A 21,119-nucleotide genomic window follows, 5' to 3' on the forward strand; every position below is an offset into this window, starting at 1 on the left:
TCCAGGAAGCTACATATAGTACTAATAATCTAAGTATGGTTGCATCTGTCCACATCTTGCGAGTCAAAACTTGTTTGTACAGATCTACTTGTTATAAGCAGATTATGCGGTAAATGTCTCTTAGTCTGTTTTTCTAAATCACCTGTTTTGTTACTATATATATGGATTTTAATTCAAAACTCTTAAAAGTGACAACCCAACATAATGTTTGTTTTGCAGCTCTTGGTTGTGATGGACAGAATCTGTAGCTTTCCACTCTCCAGTCCCCTCTCAAAGTTCCTGAATGGCTTAGAAATTCTGCTTGTCAAGGCTCAGGTTAGAAATCCTGTTGTGGGGCGAGGTGCATCTGTGCTTTTTAATTCTGAAACGGATTTCCCAAAATTTCTGAAGTTCACTAGCAGTTGTTATAAAAAGTAGCAAATTTGCATATCAAACATGACTAATTTGTAGGTTCTGGTGACATCTCATATTGTGGAAGAATAAAATGTAGGTTTTGTCTTTAGTAAAAGCCTAGATAATAGGCAAGAAAAGGTTTTTTTCCCCTGTGATTTATATTGCTTTGCGGTTCTTGTCTGATGAGCATTCCTTCCTCTTTTAGGATTGGGAGGAGGCTGCTAGCCGAGCAGTGTCTCTGAGGAAACACCTTGAATTGGTCACTCAGCTGATCATCCAGTGGCATAAACTAGAGCTGAAGTAATTTTCCATTGCTTTGACTATTTAAAAAATGCTAGTTGTTGGAGGGATGAACCAAAGTGTTTAATGGAAGTGGAGATGGTGGAGTGTGTTCCCAGTAGTCAGGGGGATGGAGTTGCTCAGTTTCTTGTTCCCTTCCAACATGGCCATCCATCTCCTGTCTCTGCAACCTGGTTAATACTGGTTCCATAACACTTTTTGTCTTGTATTTTCCCTGGTTCTTTTCTGTTCAAGATTCGTTCAAAATTCAGTAGCAAAATAAGCATGTTAAATCTTATGCAATGTGCATCATATTTTTAAGTAGTTAGTGCAGAGTTTTTGACATTCCAATTTGTAGAATTGGCATTTTTGTTCATGTAGAGTACCCATTTCATAGAAATTATTTTCTGAAAAATTCTAAAAACTTGTATCTTTCCTCAGATATATGTGCTTAAAGATATTTTAAATGCAAACCTATATGGGTGGTGTTACAGATTTAAGTTTTGATCAGTCTTAATTTTTTTCACTTGTATTATCAGCTGCTGGTCTGTTAGTCTTGACAATATAATGCAGCATCAGACAGAAAAATCAATGAAACATTGGCTTTCAGTCTATCAGATTATAGAGAAATACCAACAACAGCAGATAGAGAAGAAAACTGAAGGTAATTATTTCTGGGTACCATTTAATAATATCTGTGTAAAAGGAAAACTGCTATCCCCTAAAGAGAAGCTTGTGTTGAGGAGAACACAAGGCCAAGGAATCAATTCTCTATGAAACTAGATGTGCATGTTGTAATATATATGTCATAGTAAATGGTATGCCTGTGTTTGCGTCTTCTGAAAGGGCAGGGCTACGTAACTCAGTTAAACCCCAGTTTTAATGCCCCTCTTGATGTGAAGTATATTGACAGAACAGGGTGCCTAACTCCATATTGACTTTCAAAGCACTTTACAAGCAAAGTTTATAAACTGCTAATCATATTGAAGTGTGTGCAAATCAGGCAAGTATTGAGACAAATCATCCTGGTAGTTTGATCTGTGGAAAAGCCACTGTGTTGTAGCAGAGAAGGATATAGATTACTATTATGATTTCTACAAGTTACTGCTATCATAGTTTTGTCCTTTTTTGTTCCTGTTGCATTTGCATTGTTCCAGTGTACTGTGTACTGTTCATCTTACTGCTATTAAAAATATTGGGGGTGGTCATTCCCTCCTCCCCATTCGTCTATTCCCCTTAACCACAGGTAGCATTAACTGAGTTGGTTCTTTAAACTGAGTATCAGATCATGACTGACAGGATGCCCTGGTTAGTATTAACTGAAGTTCAGGTCTGTGCAGGTAGTTCCCTTAACTACAGTTAAGGCAGAACTGGAGAATTTACTTCATAGCTGAGGAAAGTTTGCGAGTAAGTGCACATTCCAGGTACTAGATGCAGATTTCTTAATTGTAAATAAAAGAATATTAATGTGATATCAGCACTAAAATTTTGAAAAGTAAATTTTCTGAGGGACAAAAATTACTGTTCCATTACAGCCAATTAGTCTTTTTTCTTTCAGGATCTTGACTGTTTTTCTCACTACTGCATCACTTTATTTTTTTATTTTTTTTGTAAGACAAAATAATTATTGTATCTCTCCCTTTGCCCCTTTCCATCCTTAAAATTGCAACAATACAAAATGAATAGAAATGAATTTAGTAGCAGTGGTCAGTACACTGCAGGCTTTCATAGAAGGATCCACCCTGGGAGAATTTCACACACGACTTCAAATGCTGCTAGAATTCCACTGTCACGTCTTGCTGATGCCACAGGTGGAAGGTAATGGTAGGTATTCATTTTGGATTGGCCAGTACTCTTCCAGTGTAGTTGAAAAGGTCTGGGCTTCTTGTATACATAAGCTTCATGTGTGTATGTGAATATCAGTTGCTGGGCCACATGAGGCACATATATGTATATATATGTGCCTCATGTCGCCCAGCAACTGATTACTCACATTTGTTTGGGGTATATAAGGCCAGCTATGTCTGTTAATGTACTTGCATTACTCAGGAGTTGTAGATAAATAAGCCCTAACCCCTTATATGGTGTGACTTGAGATCACTCAGACATACTTAAGTGTAGCTACATCATCTTTCCACTTCTACGTGAAATTATATCACTCTGGATTTTAGGCTGGATTTGCTTCCAAATACAGCTCTTTTGTGCATGTGTTCAGCACAGTACCAATAGCAAGATCAGTTTAGGCATGTCAAGCCAAGACTTGTGCTAACTAAATTTTAGAACCTATACCATGGTTTGAGCTTCCTGACACAGGCAGATTGTTCAAAGTTCATTTTTTGTTTTCCATCTACTTCATTCTTAAATGCATAGGTTGGCTTCTTTTTACATAATACATCAGCTTCTGGATGATACCATAGTGCTGCAGGCAAGGTGAACATGTTCACCTGCTCAGTTGCCCTGCTGAAAGACTGCCAAAATGTGTGGGGCGGGCAAAGTACTCCGTAAAAGGGGGCTCTCCTTTTTATGTTCCCTCGCTGGTCTTGCAAGTGTTGAGGAAGACAATATTTTTAATTACTTTTTAAATTTATTTCAGATATGCTATGCAATGTACTGTGGAATGTGTATCATTACTATAAGCAGTTTTCAGAATGTGTTCAGGCCAGACTGACTGAACTCCGGCAGCCTATCGAAAAAGAACTGAAGGTAAGAAGAATGATGCTTGGTGTAAAGACTGGCTCTTGGTCTGTAGCTGTAGGAAATAAAGCCAAAGTGTGATGTCATGCTCAAAGTATTGTATTGGCTTCTAAAACTAGGCATAAATAACCTTTCTTTTCATGGATATTGCAGTTCATTCACTTTGTTTTACTTTACAGGAGTTTGTGAAAATCTCAAAATGGAACGATGTCAGCTTTTGGGCAGTTAAACAGTCTGTGGAGAAGGCTCACAGGTAGCTTACAGATGTTTTGCTGATGTTAGCCATTTTGGAAATCTGGGCATTTAAAGTCAAACTCATCCCACAGGAATGCCCCAGCCTGCCTTTCCCCCCAATGCCACCATGCATTTGGACGCTAGCTCAGTTCTGTAGTGGCAGCCACCTCCGGGTTTGCCCATTGCAGAGCTGTGGAGCAGCTGGACACTAGTGTCTTGGCTCTCTCCACCATCATGGGTACCCCTTATGCTGGCAGAGGGAGCAAATGGGTCAGCACGCCCCTCTGCTGTTCCCAAAGCCCATTTGTCCTCCCTCCCATCTGGATTGGGCTGCCCATGAAATAATCAATTCCATGTTAGCTTATTGCAATGGATTCACAAAACACACACATACTGTGTTTCTCCGAAAATAAGACAGTGTCTTATATTAATTTTTGCTCCCAAAGATGTTCTATGTCTTATTTTCAGGGGATGTCTTATTTTTCCACTCCACAGCTGCATGCTCTGGTGTTCTGTCTGACGGGCATGCTTCCAAACAAAAACTTTGCTACGTCTTACTTTCGGGGGATGTTTTATATTTAGCACTTCAGCAAAACTTCTACTACATCTTATTCTCAGGGGATGTCTTATTTTCAGAGAAACAGAGTATATAAAAAACTGGGTGATGACCTCAGATGAACTATTTCAGTTACTGTTCACCTTTTACCATATTGTCATGAAGTTCATTTTCATCTGTTTCTGTTCATTGTGATTAGGACCCTTTTTAAATTTATGAAGAAATATGAAACTACTCTCAATGAACCCTGTCGATCAGCCTTAACGGAGACATTCAGAGATGAGCAACTAGTTTCGTTGCAGAAGCAAGGGTCATCTGATAACCAGGAGAGTAAAATTCAGAGCCTGCACAATATATTAAGAAAAAAACTGGCTGTTAAAATAGATGACTTTCAGGTATATACAGTTCTTGTTTGCATTCAGGTGAAGTGTTAGGCATTTTTAAGTGGAGATCTAAATTCTCTGCATGCAAGAAATCCCTCATCCCTTTAACAGCAAATTACACAGTATGTGCAAAATGCTGTTTAAATGTTTGTGGCTGAGGCAGGATAACAATAGAACATGATCTTTATCCTCTGTTTCGTTCTACTTTGTGAGGTAAAATTATGTGGATTCAGTGGCTGTATATGTAGATCTCTTTAGTTTTGTCTACAGCTGCATTTAAATGAGAAGGCATAGAGCGATTTCACTTGAAGTTATAAATGCAGAATTGCATGTTTGGGTGCATATATTTTCTGCTCATGGAAACTACTTTTAATCTCCTCTATGGTTTGCTTGGATTCACAAAACCTGATGCCTTTAAACATATTAATGGCACATGGTGAAAATCGCAGTCCCCCTTGTAAAATCTCTGCACTGTCGTGATAGGCCTATGCAACATTCTGATTTAAACCACATTGCTTCTGCTGTTGTGATTTTTTTCCAGACTGCTCATTTAGAAGAATTCCAAGGAGATGTGTTCCATCCTGAATCCCTTCAGGCTCGCTTGCCAAAGCTTACAAAACGGATGGAAAAGATATGCACAACTTTTGTGAAGAACAACACATTTCTGGATCTGGTAGAAAACCTTGACCAGTTCATAGGTAGGCACTGTAGAACTAGTATAATGGATTCCAACTTCCAGAATGAAATTCCACATTGAAAAACACTGCACAAATGCTCTCCCCTCCTCCCTTTCTTTCTAAATAAATAGACTTCTCAGTGTTGTTGTTAGTTCTGGGGAAAAGAGACTGATGAGTTAAAATGATAACATTGAAACTGCTTCTAAATCAGTTCTTTCTGCTGCTCTCTTCTTTTTACAGGTGATGTGATTTCCTCTGCCCATGAGCTGCAAAACACGTCTATCAATAGGCTTGCTGACAAAGAAAAACAGAAATCAGAGGTCAAGCTTCTACTTGTCCAGAAACAGAGGGCTCTAACAGAGCTGTTTAAGAGCCTTGCAACTACAGGTGAGATGCAATAAAACGCGGTTATGTTATTGGATCCCATTGTCCAGTTTAGTCCCAATTTCACACTAGAATAGCCTACATTTGAGGATGGGTGGGACTGATGGTGGACAAATTTGGGAGTGAGGAAGATGGAGCAGATGCAGAAAGGGGGAAAGAAGTGGTGATCTGTTTTTTAAAGATTCAGGCACTGCCTCTATTATTTATGTACTTTTTGAGGTTTCGGATTTTTCTACAAACTTAAGCATTTCTCTTGTTTGTAGAAAGATCCTTCTTGTCTGTTCAAGACTCCAGTCTTTGGATTTAAGTACCTGTAGGGGTTTTTTTTGACCACATATATTGATAAAACTAGAATGCCTGTATAGAGAGAAATATTTCAGATGTTTGCTCGCTATAGGCAGAGGTATCTTTCTGTCCCTGCATGCTATTATTACCAATCCTGCTCTCTCTCTCTGCTGATGCTTGATTATGTAGATGGCCTAAAGCGTAAAGCTTTCTTGTGAGCCTCTTGTGACTGGCAAAAAGGAGATGAGTTTAGTCACCAAGTTAATGGGAGAAAAAAAGGCCAACAAAATGGAGGCTTGATGGGAGTATTCCACTTAATATGTAGAATCTGCACACTGAACTATGGGGTGGGTTTATCATTATGTGAGGCGAACAGACATTGTCCTAAAAATATAAGTACTGGCTCACTATCACTTTTTCCTATATGCATCCAATCTTGACTCCTTAATTTTGCACAAAGTTATGAGTATAAGGGGAAATCATTACTGTGTTCCAGGCTATGGCCCTTTCCACACAGGGCCAAAAACAGCGACCCAGGGATGGAAAAACACCGGTCCCCGGGGAGCTGTTCACAAAGGCAGTGCTGCTGCAATGCAGCAGCGCCGTCCTGTGTGGCCCCGAGCGGCGTGAAGGCACTGCTTTCCACCTCCGTTCCTGAGGGAGGTTTTTGGAAAGCCCTGCCTTCCCATCGGCACGGTGTGAACCACATTGCGCCCAAGGCGCCGCTTTCCCGTTCCCCCCCCCACTCACCTCGTCCTCCAGCATCAGTCTGGAGGACTGCTGAGCCCTGCCCACGCTGCCCTCTGACCCCATGCGGAGCTGCCTCTTCTGCGCCGGCCTCTGCGGGGGTTGCTCGCACGCTCCCGTGCGAACGGCCCCCTTTCCTCCACCGGCATGATTTCTGCCAGTGGAGAGGCGCCCTGTCCACTGTGCGGAAAGGGCCTATGTGTGGATATAGCTGGTAGGAATTTCTGGAACCATGGAAGCTTGTAAAAGTACTACCATAATCATGGGAATCCTAGCTTTCTGTATCAGGGTTCTGACCAATTAGTGCTAATATTTTACCCACACAGACATGAATTTTTTTGAGGAGGGGCTTTGGCTGTTTATATACAAACTGCCTTTACAATAACATTGTTCCTAGAAAGTATAGCTCCCTGAAAGCAGTGATTAAATTTAAGTGGAGTTGAAGTCCATTAAAAACCAGATGGGGGCTGTTTACTGCATGTCTTATGCAAGTTGCACTAATGCATAATTAGAAACAGTACACACAGGAGGAGTCGGCCTTTGTGAACATCTGCACTTGGAAGCAAGAGGTGCTGATTCATAATATTCATTTGTTCTACCTGATTACTTTAACTACTTTCTCTGCTTTTATTTTTATTGTTACTGTTGCTTACTTTCATAATCAAATCCCAGAAGGGAAAATGCATAGGACTGGTGTCTTATTTATATTTTGTTTTCTTAAACCAGCTGACTGAGAATGTTTGTCAAAAATAATGGAATTGAAGGAGTATCTAAAATGTTGCATTGTGGGAACAAGTAAAGCGTGTACTTGTATTGTCAATGTAAAAAAAGAAACAAAAAATGATATGTTCCTTCCTAGGGTTGTCATACCGCAAAGGACTTGCATGGTCTCGTTCAAACACTGCTCAGGATCTGCTTTTCCTTCATCCATTGGATTTGCACAGTGCCTTGGCCTTGGTTAACTGCACACAGAAATTGGGCACAGCGTATGTACTTCCTGGTTTTATACTGCACTGATGACTTGGTATTAAAGGGCAGGCATTGTGACATAAATTGCTAGCTGAGATTTCTAAATATAAGTCATTTTAATTTAGTTATAATTTTAAGGAGATACTTTCAGATTGAAATCATAACAGAATCTATATACATTGGAGTTAAAGGAACGTGGAAATGACTAACAAAATAGGGGGTAAATAATGCTGTTTGCTATGTTATGAGTGCAGATTATTTATTCAAATTGCACTGCTTTCAATGGAAAGAAGAAAAATGTGCCTTTGGGCTCATTGCAACCCCATCCATGGAGCCTTCCAGGCAACGGAGGAGCAGAGGTGATTTCCTGTTGCCCCTCCCATTAAGGTACTGACACTGGCCAACCTTGTTTAACTCTCCAGTTCTGATGAGCCTGGATAAAGCTGGGCTATTCAGGCTCCTATAGAACACATACAAGATTACACCCTTGCATAATTCCTCTGTCTAACCCCATTGTTACACTCGGGAGTGAAGGGAAGCAAGCAACTTGCCATTTGGTTCTTTTCAGTGCATCTCGGTTCTTCGGCCAGAAGAAGTGTAATGCTGATATGCAGGCCACAGTATTCCCAGATTCGGGAGAGTAGGAAGACTTAAAGAAAAACAACAGAATTTACCTGTTTGTACATTAGGCTGAGATCTCCTCCAGCTCTGTTTCTTTCCACATTTTGGTGTCCAGTGTATTCACATGAGGAACATCATTTTGCTAGTAGGCAGGGTGATCTGAGTTTAAAGTGGCTGTACAATTGAAGAGAACCTGTGAAGAGAATGGGTTATACAAACTCAGCTGAGCTCCATTGTCCAGTTACTAACTTTCTTGCATCACACAATAATTTAGCTGATTGCAAAAGGTAACTTGGAAAAAAGGTTGCCTTTTCCCAAACAATTGAATTCTATCTGATTACAGAACTATATGTGAAATATTAGTTTCTAATTCCATTGTTAACAATAAAGTAATTGGTATTCTTCTGCCATGTTTCCCCGTGTTATCTTGCTTCCAGCCAAATATTAAGCTGTGGGTCTGTGTGCAAGGATGGTTCAACAAGACATTAAATGAATTTTAGCAAAGGCAAAATCTACAATTAGATGGAATGATTTTGTATCTTTATGTCAGAAGTACAGATGATAACATGTTAAATCTAGCTAGGTAAACCTTGGAACAGTTAATACTGGTAGATAATGTGTGTATTGATATGTGATCATTGGAGCCAAACTAAATAGTAGGGGAGAGGGGACACCATAGGTTTTAGCCAGTGTTTCTTGAAAATCAATATCCCTTGCATTGGAGTATTGAAATCATTTATTACAAGGGCTCTATGACATAAATATGGCTTGGTTGGGCTGGGCCCGGGTGTGGGGGAAGGCTGCCTCAGATGTTGAGCCCATAGTGGACTCCCTAAGCCCAAAACAGCACTGGGGGAGATGGTCAGCACAGCTAGATCTGTGTAGGCCTCAAATAAAGAAACAAAGTTCCATCCCCTCAATCTTTTGCAGTGTGCAAAACTACACAAGTCTCTCATCTAATGTATGAAAAACTTTCAGCTCCAGAAAGAGGGTTCTGAAACTCAGTCTGACAATCTTCTTCACTCAACAAAAGAAACACACACATTGCAATCCATAGCCTCTTTGTGGATACTCTTCCATCACTTTCCCAGGTCAGATGGGGTTGCATCTTGGCTTCTGACTATATAACATTTTTTGAAACCCACACAGTGATGTAATAATCTCATTGATTTGATTCTCCAACGTATAACACAGCATTAGTTGGGATTGCAAAAACAATGACTAACCTGAACTTCAGGACCTGTTGAGTTTGAATGATGTCATGCTACGTTGTGTAGAATGGAAGGATGGTATAGAACTATTGACTGATGGTTGTCCAAAAAGATCTGAAGTTGCTTTTTTTTTTTTTTGTCTTGAGAGACTTCAGGTTGCATCCTGTTTTTGTCTTGAGAGAAAGGTGGTGGAAATCTCATATACTCTACTTTTCAGGTTGCTATCTGAGATCTCTTCATCCTGGGATGGATGCCAGAAGTACTTCTATCAGTCTCTTGCACGCCACTGTAGGCTTCAGACAGCATTACAGGCACCTTCAAAGGTAAATCAGTAACATGTCACAAAACTAGATACTTTGCTTAACCTTTTATTTTGAATGGTTGCGACAGGATCATTTGCTGCTGCCTATTGACACTGTGTTTCAAGACTGTACTTTTTCTCAGGCATTTTTGTAGTTTCTCATCTTGAAGCATTTCTCATCTTGAAGCAAACAAAGGTAAAAGTACCAGACAAGTCTGCTAATCTGTCACTTCTGTGTGCCGTTTATTACAAAGTATTCACAATTGCCAAATTCACTTCATGTATACAAACGTTTGATAAACTATTGAATTGAAGGGCAGTTCCTGTTCAATTTTTCAGAGAAGCTGTAATTGATATTTCTTAATGTTGATGATTGTTGATGATACTAATGTGATTGTTTCAATTAGATATAGGTAGGCCTTTTATGTGAAATTTTATATATTTTATTGTAAACCACCTGCTGTGAAACAAGAAAGATGATGTCACATCCATATGTAGATTAACCAGAAAGTAAGAAAGTAAGTTTAAATCTTTGGGTGACTTCATGTGTATCTCACCTCGTGGCAGTAGTGTTCTAGATTATGTTCTAGTTTCCTAGCCTTGCCTAGAATATTATTCAGTCTTTAAAAATTTCACCTCAAGTTTGGAGTGACCATATGCCTCTTGTGGTTCATCTGTCCTTATGCCCATCAAGAGCTGCGACTACATCCTGCGCTCTTTCTATATTGCACAAAATCAAGTGGAATGAGCACACTAGACAGCCACTGACTCTCTTTTTCACAGTCCTTTATTGATGTAATGCAGGTCTTCTCTGATGTCATCCTTATCCCTGGATGACTGCATTGCTAAATTTGAGAATCTGCTCAATCATTGTTTGGGGCCCTCGCAACTCCAGTCAAAGCCCATGATCCCCCCAAGGCAACTTCAGGCCCCAACTTCACTGTGTAATGCAAGATAACCAAAAAGCATATGAGAAAGATCTTTTCTGCTTATAGGTGCCAGGGTGCTGTAACCTACCCGAGGAATATTTTACACTCAAGAGCCATCTATCACTCCTCCTTTGTGAAAATTGTCACAGGCAAAATAGTATAAAGTGGAGCGCTCTCATTTAAGCAGCCCAATCAAATGATTCCAGAGGTTTTTGGCGACTAGTCACCAATGGACTGTGTACATCTTTCCCTTCTGTCTCCAGCATTGACTCCCATACCTGGCACAAGTATTTTTGTGACCTGTTTGGTCACCAATTGGGATGGTTTCCCTTTCACTGGGGATGTTTCCTGTTGGCCTCCAGTCACTGAAGACAAAATTAGGTTATTAATTAACAACCTTAATTCTAACAAAGCACCTGGTCCAGACAGTATCTCAGCCAAAATTTACAAATTGCTCATTGATTGGTGGTCTCCCCTATTAGCCATTCTATTTGCTATGGTGAATAACTCGGGACAGGTCCCCTCTTTTTGGAGAAATGAATTGTTCAAAAAAGGTTATCACAATCTGCCAGTTAACTATATAGACCTATCAGCCTTTGGGAAATTTCTGGCAAATTGTATGCCAAATTACTACTGAATCACCTTCTTTCTTGGATCTCGGTGGAAAAGATCATTGGTATCAAACCGTAGATCAGTGCCTGATTTTGAGTACGCTCATCTCAAAATATGTGCAGAAGGGCAAATCCAGTCTTTACGCAGCCTTCATAGACTTAAAAGGAGCATTTGATTCTGTCAACAGGGGCCTCTTGTGGTCCAAACTGATGAAACTTGGAATGGACCCCAGGCTCCTCATGCTAATAATATCACTGTATAAAAATCCTACCTGCCACATCAGAATCAATCCATTAGGCTACTTAACCCCCAAAATTATCCTCTCCCGGGGAGTCAAGCAAGGTTGTGTGCTAGCCCCTGTACTGTTTAATCTCTTCCTGAATGACCTCGCCCCAACCCTGAACAGCATAAACTCTCATTGTTCTCATTTGGATAATGTTCTGGTTCCAATCCTATTATATGCCAATTATGCAGTTCTGCTGTCCCACTCAAGGGCCGGCCTCAAGAACTTATTCCTCAAATGTAACAACTACTGCACTTCTAACCGACTTTCAATTAATCCAACAAAACCCAAGGTCCTGGTTTTCTCAAACTCTTGTAGCCCTATGTCCTGGTCTATTCAGGGCTCAGATATTGAGCAAGTCAGATCCTTCAGATATTTAGGGGTTGTCTTCCAGCATAAGCCTGGCTGGGCTAAACATAGAGACAGGGCCCGGAAGAGTAGCAAATGTGCTTCTGCTGCTGTTCTGAAGTTTTTTATCCTCAACGGCGGCAGATTCATTCCAGGCGCCCCGAAAGTATTTAACATGAAAGTGATTCAACATCTAATGTACAGGGTTCCTATATGGATCCACGCACGGAAATCCAAGCTTGAACGGTTGCAGTCTAGCTTCTTATATAAGGTCTTTGGAGTTCCTCACTGTGTCCCTTATGCTGTCCTCTGCCTTGAGGCAGGACAGCATCTTCTTGAAACCAGGGCATGGGCCACCATTTTCAAATTTTGGGTATGCTTCTGTTTTCTTTCTGACACCCACAGCCTGGTCCAACTTATGATGCGTGAACCCCAGACCTCTGATTGGTGGCTATTAATTAAGGCTAAGATTTCCTCCTTGGGCCTTTCATGGGATTCCTTGCTCATTCTCACTGCCAATGAGATTAATCATCAGTTCAAAAACAAACTATTTGAGCAGGAATACCAATACCTTTTGAGCAAAGCTCAGAGTTCCTGCTTGCCCTTGTACTTTGGGATTGTTCCCCAGGAACTCTGTGTTGCCCATTATCTGGGCCAACTTTTTAATCACAAACTCAGGTGGGCATTTTCAAGAGCGAGATGTAATTCTTTTCCATCGTCACTACTTCAAGGCCAGTTCTCAAACATCCCTCGGCATGATCGACACTGTTTTTCCTGCCCTTCTTACATTGACTCCCTTGAATGCATCTTGCTCTTCTTCCCTAAGTTCAACCGCTTTAGGCCCAACTTCTTCCTTAACACCGGTCAGTTTCTCAGACCTTTCTACCAATGCAAAAATGATTTTTTGCTCAGCAATCCTGAAGCTGAAATAACTGAAACTGTAGCCAAATTTCTAGTGCGCATTTTAGATTAGGTCCCCTTCATTTCTGTTCACATCACTCACACTGTTCTATACTGGATTTACCCCTGTTCTTTGTCCCTATGTTGTTATATGCCTAACAAAGGTCTCTAAATTCTAAGTAAGAATTCCACATAATTTTTTAATGTTCTGGACACTCCAAACTGAGTACCCTTCCTTTACTGAGAAAGAGTCTAGAGGCATTCATTCTCACCTTGTGTACTTAAAACCATAATCAGAGTCATCGAGATATTGGGAGGAAACCCTCACTGTGAGAGTCCAACATCTCCATATACACAAATACAAACTACTTCAACGAGAAAAAAAAAACAATTTAAAATAAAAATCATCCAAAAATGGTAGAATTAGCATAAAGGGGGAAAAGTTTCATCTTTTTTGTTAGCAACGGTAAACAGTCATGTTATGAAAGAAATTATACAACTCTCCCCCCTCCCCCCCTTGTCTCTGCAGGAAATTGGGCTTGGTACAATTGAAAGGTGCAAAGGATTCACCGCATACCTAATGAAGATGCTTGTGAAGCAGAGGAGCGCTCTTACTGGCTTGACAGAGCAGTGGATTATCTTGAGGTACTTGACTGTTTTCTGTGTGTGAATTAATTTATAGAAGTGAGGTTCAAAACCAAAGTGAAAGACACAGGTTACAAGCTATTTGGAGGAGGAGCAGTGGCGTAGGAGATTAAGAGCTCATGTATCTAATCTGGAGGAACCGGGTTTGATTCCCCGCTCTGCCACCTGAGCTATGGAGGCTTATCTGGGGAATTCAGATTAGCCTGTACACTCCCACACACGCCAGCTGGGTGACCTTGGGCTAGTCACAGCTCTTCTGAGCTCTCTCAGCCCCACCACCTCATAGGGTGTTTGTTGTGAGGGGGGAAGGGCAAGGAGATTGTAAGCCCCTTTGAGTCTCCTGCAGGAGAGAAAGGGGGGATATAAATCCAAACTCTTCTTCTACTCTTCTTCTTCTATTTAAATTAGATTTTAAAATAAGCAATTTATATCAAGAACTGAGAGCAGTACAAGTTACAGAGATGTTATGTTGTTCAATTTCTAGGGTTAGGTAAGGATTGCAAACCCCTGCCAAGTGTTGATGATGATTTCGGCACTCAGTTGTGCTCTGCATCTGAAAACTCCTCCAATGTCACTTTTTGATCCTGAACTTTTTAGCATAAAGCAAATTTGAATGTGCCTTTGAACAAACATGAGGCTACCTACGGGCTGAACTGTATTGATGATATGGGCCTGGTCCCCTCCCCCCTCCAAGAGGGTTAGAGATTTTTCCTGGTTGCAATCCAATGCTAAGTTTTCTGCTTTCTGCTGGTTTGTTGTTGTTTGTATTTTAAATTAATCCTGTTTTAATTGTTAGGCATGACTTTTTAATTGTTTTATCCTTTGTACACTGCCCAGAGCCCTCCGGGGGTGGGCAGTATAGTAATTGAAATAAATCAATAATAATAATTGAATATCAATGAATATCTTCTCTTTGAATCTCATAAACAGGAATCTTCTGAGCTGTGTCCAGGAGATAGATGCTAAATTGACTGTCATTAATGAATACGAAATAGCATTTCCTCCGCAAGATGGTGTTCAGCAATGGACTGACAGGTTACAGTACCTTGCCATGCAGACTGTGATGGTCCTTGAGCAGCTGTCTTGGCTTATAGAGTGCTGTCCAAAAGGCCAATTTGTTAACATTCCCAGGACAGACAAGCAATCAGTCAGTCTTGAATGTGAAAAAACTGAGCTGAACCCAATACAAGTTCCAGTGTCAATCCTGGAACATATCCCTTCAGAACTACAATATCTCACTCCAGTGTCCTCCGATCAGCTGCCCTCTGGGTGCAAGATGCAAAAACAAGATCTGTTGTGTCAGCAGTTGACTTCCAGAGTAAAGAAAATGCTAGTGGACATTAAGGCAATAAAAGTAGATGTGGACAGAATAAGACAGCTATCTTGTGAGACTCTCTTCCATTCCTGGTAAGTAAGATACAAATCAGAAGACTATTCAGTTTATAGAATTAAAAGAGAAGTTTTATCTGTTTTCTGTTACATTTATCTTAATTTACAGAGTTTATTACCTACATGGACAGGTGGAAAGGATGTGTCAGTGCTGATGGTTATCAGTATGGGTAACTGGGGACCTGGATAAAGAACCTAGTGACTAGTGCTGTGAAAGCTGACATCCCGATCATATAGGCACATTGAATCTATGGAACTAAAAACCTGCCTTATAGTGCAGTTCTAAACTGTTGCACCTTTTACATCCATTGACTTGAATGGATTGAGAGGGGTGCAACTCTACTTAGAATCATACTCTTAGTAATGCAGATCTTTGGAGGGGAGCCACTCACCGTTTTGGAGCAGATTCACAGGGTCAGCCTGTCAGCTGGATGCTCTTCCTGAATTCTACAAATCACAGTTGAGAACCTTTTCTATTGGTTGTCCAAGGTGGTAAAAGGGAAGGAGATATTGAAATTAAAAAAACAGAATTGTCAGTCCATGATTCCTGTAGCACCCTTTTGGATATTACCACAGTTGTGAAACCAGTTTCATTTGTTGGCTGTTTGCTTTTGGAGTCAATTCAAAGTGCTGGTGACCTTTCACAGCTTGGAACCTATGTACTTAGAGGACTGACTTGCCTAGTATCAGAGATGTAAAATTTCTGGAAATTTTGAAGCTATAGAGAGAGCAAAGGGTTTTTGGAGGTGAAATTGGGGTGTGTGTGTTGAAATATCTGTGATATTTAATTTTCCATTTTACTGTTTTACATAAAATATATCATTTATAACTTTGTTTCTGTATACCATTATGGTATGTGAATATGTGGAGTTCAAAGACATTTTCTGCAAGCTAGGTGCAGATTTATCCAGCACTTGAGAGAGGAGGGGTCAAACTGTGGCCGCGAATCTTGGCACATATAAAATGTCACTTTTGTCATCTAACAAATAAGGGCGGGAGGAACCTGACAGTTAAAAAGAGAAAAAAAATTGTAGTAAACAAACATGATAGTATTTGACCAGAACAGTCACACAGAACACCAGCATGTTTGGATATCATTCTAATGTTTAGAACACTGAAGACACTGAACCTCAAAAATATGTTGTTTAGCCTACTTTAGATTTACCTGCGCCTCAAATTGTACTCACAGCTCTAGAATTCACAATTCTGCATTATATATAGATGGGTTGGTCTTCAAACTTGGGGAAACCCTTGGAAAAGATTGGGGTTGAGGCCCTAATACGGTGATGGCAAACCTTTTTGAGACGAGTGCCAAATTGCAACCCAAACCCCACTTATTTATCGCAAAGTGCCAACCCAGCAATTTAACCTGAATGCTGAAGTTTTAGTTTAGAAAAAAATGGTTGGCTCCCTCTTCCTCCACCCCACCCACTTGAAAGGCAGCTTGTGCTCAGCCTGTTCTACAGCCTCCAGCAAAGTCCCAGGCGTGCACCACTTTAACTCCTGTGCCTCTCTAGCATCTCTGCCTCCTCTGTGCCCCCCCTCAGGCAGCAGCCACCTGGAGCACAGGCCCACCAGCCGAGTCCTCCCTGCTCACCTTGGTGCACACGCATCGTGCTCAGTGGCCCAAGCCAGTCTAGATGTCTGTGTGTGTGGAGTGATTTTCCACTCCCACATGACAAACTCTGTGTGTGCGTGCCCACAGAGAGGGCTCCGAGTGCCACCTCTGGCACCCGTGCCATAGGTTCGCCATCACTGCCCTAATACTTGAATTAAACCGTGGCTTTTTAAATGCAGTGCTTTTTTTTTCTCTTTCTACAGGAACAGCTTTGAAGTTTGCTCTTCCGGGATAGAATCCCTGTTTCAGGTTTCAACTCAGCTGCAAGATATAGAATCCTTGTTTGTTTTACCAGAAATGGAAGCCAGCCGAGCTGCATCTCAGACAGCACTAATCAGAAGCCTTGTGTACATCCAAGAAGAAATTAATAGAAGTGCAGATGACTTTGCTATTTGGAAGACACAACTGTTCAGTTCGATTTCACATTGTGATGGTAACAGCAGTCCTTTCCCTCCCATAATCAGTGGACCTATTTATGTATCATCCTCTGGCCACGTGTGGCAATTAGCATTTGTGACGATGTACAATAAAATAGGTCATGTCTTTATGATCCTAGGATCATAGGCATATTGTGCATTAAATCCCAATGAGTTCAGAAGGTCATTCTTGAGCCCCGATGAACAGGTCAAATGAGAGAGTGAAGAATTCAGAAGCACTGTGAGCTATAATTTCTTGCAGTCATAAAGAGGATACTGGATAAATGATGTGGGAGTTGGCCAGGAAAATCATTTTAAATGCAACTGGGGACATGATTCATTTTAATCCAAAAAAGAAAAAAAATGTTATGCCCCAAGATTTTTGTATGGAGAACCACTTATCCTGACCATCTTTTAACTCATTCCTGTTGCCAGTCTTGATTACTGCATTGCTAAAAAAAACCCTAAGTTTTATACACAGTTGTGATTAGAACACTGATTTCTCTATGTCATAATCATATGTTGACTTTTGTGAAATTTTAACTGTATTCCAACTAACATTTCTACTTTGTTCCAAAGGGGATCAAAAATCAGATGATGGATTTGTGGAGCACTTTTCTGAACAAGTAGAACTTGCAATCCATGCTATTTTAAGTGCTATACAGTGTTTAATACAGAGAAGAAAAGAAAAAGAAGAGAAAGAAACCTCTCTGGCAGAGGGTAAGAATCTCTTCACTGTCCCTGGTTGAACGTCACTACTCCTTTGTACTTTGAAGCATTCCTCCTGTCAGTAACTGAACACAAAAAGTTAGTTAGCCTTGGGGAAATTAGTGGGTATCCAAGATCCCATTTGAATCATGATGTTGATAATTTTATTTTTCGTGCTTTGTACCTAAGGGGTGCCCTCAACTGACAGACTCAAGTCAGGGCTTTTGACTAAGCTCTTGGATGAAGATATTTGTTCAGATGTGAGTTCTTTGCAAGCACAGAAAATAATTTCAGCCATTTCTGAACTTCTGGAGCGACTGAAATCCTATGGAGAAGATTTCACAGGCTATAAGTGCAAGGTAAAAAGGCATCAGTTTCAACTTGCCAACTATCATGACAGCTAGTGGAAAGGGACTCTATAATATAATTTTGTAGATGTGCTGTTTTTGCTTCAAAAATGCAATGTTTCTGAGACGCTTTTGAAAAAAATTAACCTGGTGTAAGCTTATAGGAACGTAACAGTTTAGAGCAGTGGTTGTTTTACTCATGCACCCCTTGCCAACCACTTTCCCTAAAATTATACCCCCATTTTACCAAACCCATTATGTAATCTTTTCCATGTACCCCTAAATGCTCTAGTGTGTACCTCTGGCAGTACGCGTTGCTTAGGTTGGGAACTGTTGGTTTAGAGCAGGGGTCTGCAACCTGCGGCTTTCCAGATGTTCATGGACTACAAATCCCATCAGCCCCTGCCATTATGGCAAATTGGTCATGCTGGCAGGGGCTGATGGGATTTGTAGTCCATGAACATCTGGAAAGCCGCAGTTTGCAGACCCCTGATTTAGAGGTTTAAACCCATTTTAATACACTTCTGGTTTTTTATCTGCAGCGTTTTAATCAATCTTGCCACTTACTGGTTCGTTTAATGCCAGTACTCTACAAGTATTCCGATATTATTCTCTTCTACCTCACTGTTTCCTTGGCCACCCATAGGAGTACCGGAAAATTGCTTTCTGTCCTAGCTAACATATTTACTGAACTTGCCCAGAAGGTAAGGAAATATCACTTTCTCAAATATTTGGAATTTTTTTAGAAATTATCAGTAGAATTGGAATGGATTTCAGTGGTAGGGATACTTATTTATTTTATTTTATTAAATTTTTATTAGACACCTTTCTACATTGCAGAACGTAAGGTGTCTTACAATATAAATAAAACAACTTTGAAAAGCACATAAAAGTCCACAATGTTATCATTACTTGTATTTATTAATTTAATGAACTGTCATGGGAAAGTTACCACTTGGATGATATGAGGTAGTCATAAATCTGCTATAAACTATATTACAATATGACTTCCTAATATATGATAAGTGCGATTTCCAGAAAGTCAGAAGTCTAATATTAATCATTTTTAAGCGCTACAATTTATTCTGTATCACACATACATCCCAGTGGGCTTAGAATCCAGAGGGCCAGTATGTTAAACTAAGCACAGTTGACCTGTTAGAAAATGTACTTCTCTTTGTGAGAAGCACAGTCATGTGTGGTAGTCAGTGGACAGTTGAATATGTGAAGTTATGCTTGTTCCCAGCAAAAGACAAAAAATTAAGGTTCCTCAGGAAGCATATCCAAAATATTCAAGTTAGACAGTTTATGAAACCTTAGCAGTGGATAAAGTTGTTTAGTTAGCTTTTCTAGGGTTTCATTAGAAACACATACATACAAGCACTTCAGTTGACAGAGTTCTTAGAATAATAACTGAATCCTGTTAAGGCATGTCATTTTAATTAGGATGATACTGTCTACTTCAGAGAGTGTTTGTTGTTTTTTGTGTTAGGGGTTTTGTTTACCGAAAGAACTCATGGAAGAGGAAGCAGGAGAAGGAGCAACCAACTTCCATGACTATGAAGGAGGTGGCATTGGAGAAGGAGAAGGAAAAAAGGATGTGAGTGACAAGATAGAAAATGAAGATCAGGTATGTATAAGTGATATTTGGGAGAATAGCTGCAGCACAGCCAGGTGAATGACTGGAGGATATTAGTACTTTATGGAAACACAAGATTTGCTTACGTTTCATGTGCTTGTCCTTCTGTGAATGAATGCTTTTGGATTATTTTCCTATAGTAGTTTAATGGGTTGGCCGCAGCTTTTCTTGCTGGAAACATAGCCAGGCCACTACTATTCTATAGGAAAACAAGTTCCAAAGGAAATCAGAGCCAATCATTATGCCATTTTGATTAAGGGAAAAAAGTGTTAGATAAATCCACTGATTTATATTGTCGAAGGCTTTCACGGCCGGAATCACTGGGGTGCTGTGTGGTTTCCGGGCTGTATGGCCATGTTCTAGCAGCATTCTCTCCTGACATTCGCCTGCATCTGTGGCTGGCATCTTCAGAGGATCAGGCGAAACAACAGGAGAGAACACTGCTAGAACACGGCCATACAGCCCGGAAACCACACAGCACCCCAGACCACTGATTCCTTTTGCTCAGCAAGGGTCTTTCTGTTGCAGGAAGATTCTTTTGTTAGATCCAAACATTTGAAGTTATATTTTGAATAAGTAATGAATTAGCTTTATTAAGTGAATAAAAAAGCAACTAATGCCATTTATAGAGCTACAATAATTGTTGGTGTATTAATTCAGGTAGAAGACACTTACCAGAAGGGTCAAGAAAAGGACAATGAGGACCCAGAATCTAAACCAGATATTGAAGGAGAAGACAATGCAGTTGAAATGTCAGAAGATTTTGAAGGAAAAACATATGATGGGGAGCAAAACCCCCAAGGTTTGTATATTGTAATGTGAAGAGGGAAAAGGGATTGCGCTCCTTCCCCCTTTCCAGTATAAACCAACAAGTTAATTCAAGTAGTGATCCTACTTAGAGTTTTGGGTATATTTCTACGATCAATTTAGTCATATTTTTGCTTTGAAGTGAATAAACTGTATTCACTATTGCTCTTTAATCTAATTAAAGTTCTTTTGATTTGGAAAATCATTTGATTTGGAAAACATTATCAAAAATTGTGCTTGTAAACATTGCCATGTGGTAGAAATACAGATATTTCTACAAACTTACTGTGACTCCCGACATGAGGAAAACATTAATTTTTCAAAAATTTGGCCTATTCTTTATTTCTTAATCTAAATCTGGTAAAATCAATATAGTATCATGACATTGTAATTATCTACTTTCACATAGAGTGATTTAATTTTGCAGCATGTATCTTATTGTTTTGCAAAGTTGTGTGTTAGAAACATTTTGATTAATACTTATTCAAACTTGTCTAGTTCATCTTTGGGAGGAAGGGCTTTGTCATTCTCACTAACTGAAGGTTTTTTGCCACGTATGGGCACCCACTGCTGCCTTATACCAAGCCAGAATGCTTGGTCCACTAGTTCTAGCAGCGTTACCTATTTTGACCCACTTGCCCTCCGCCATCTCATGCATTGGTTTTGCTCTGCCTTTCATAACACGTTGCAGGGAATGGTAAAGCCCTTGCTGAATGTTCACTGGAGAATCTTAGAGCTTTGAAT

The 21,119-nt window shown here is 40.1% G+C and overlaps 1 protein-coding gene across 3 annotated transcripts in view; it reads left to right on the forward strand.

The window, feature by feature from the left end:
• Positions 1–21,119, forward strand: part of MDN1 (midasin AAA ATPase 1) — a 121,540-nt gene that overhangs the window by 92,440 nt on the left and 7,981 nt on the right. For all 3 annotated transcript variants that reach the window (XM_048494388.1, XM_048494373.1, XM_048494380.1), the window contains exons 68-86: positions 220–315; positions 599–693; positions 1,212–1,336; positions 2,359–2,496; positions 3,266–3,375; positions 3,546–3,619; positions 4,356–4,551; positions 5,081–5,237; positions 5,457–5,603; positions 7,492–7,618; positions 9,651–9,756; positions 13,336–13,451; positions 14,382–14,858; positions 16,662–16,891; positions 17,454–17,594; positions 17,772–17,941; positions 18,472–18,633; positions 19,422–19,559; positions 20,229–20,370. In XM_048494388.1, the coding sequence (XP_048350345.1) occupies positions 220–315; positions 599–693; positions 1,212–1,336; positions 2,359–2,496; positions 3,266–3,375; positions 3,546–3,619; positions 4,356–4,551; positions 5,081–5,237; positions 5,457–5,603; positions 7,492–7,618; positions 9,651–9,756; positions 13,336–13,451; positions 14,382–14,858; positions 16,662–16,891; positions 17,454–17,594; positions 17,772–17,941; positions 18,472–18,633; positions 19,422–19,559; positions 20,229–20,370 (2,947 nt within the window). The remainder of the gene's footprint in view (positions 1–219; positions 316–598; positions 694–1,211; positions 1,337–2,358; positions 2,497–3,265; positions 3,376–3,545; positions 3,620–4,355; positions 4,552–5,080; positions 5,238–5,456; positions 5,604–7,491; positions 7,619–9,650; positions 9,757–13,335; positions 13,452–14,381; positions 14,859–16,661; positions 16,892–17,453; positions 17,595–17,771; positions 17,942–18,471; positions 18,634–19,421; positions 19,560–20,228; positions 20,371–21,119) is intronic.

This window comes from Sphaerodactylus townsendi, linkage group LG01 (genome assembly GCF_021028975.2).
Source record: "Sphaerodactylus townsendi isolate TG3544 linkage group LG01, MPM_Stown_v2.3, whole genome shotgun sequence".
NCBI lineage: Eukaryota > Metazoa > Chordata > Lepidosauria > Squamata > Sphaerodactylidae > Sphaerodactylus > Sphaerodactylus townsendi.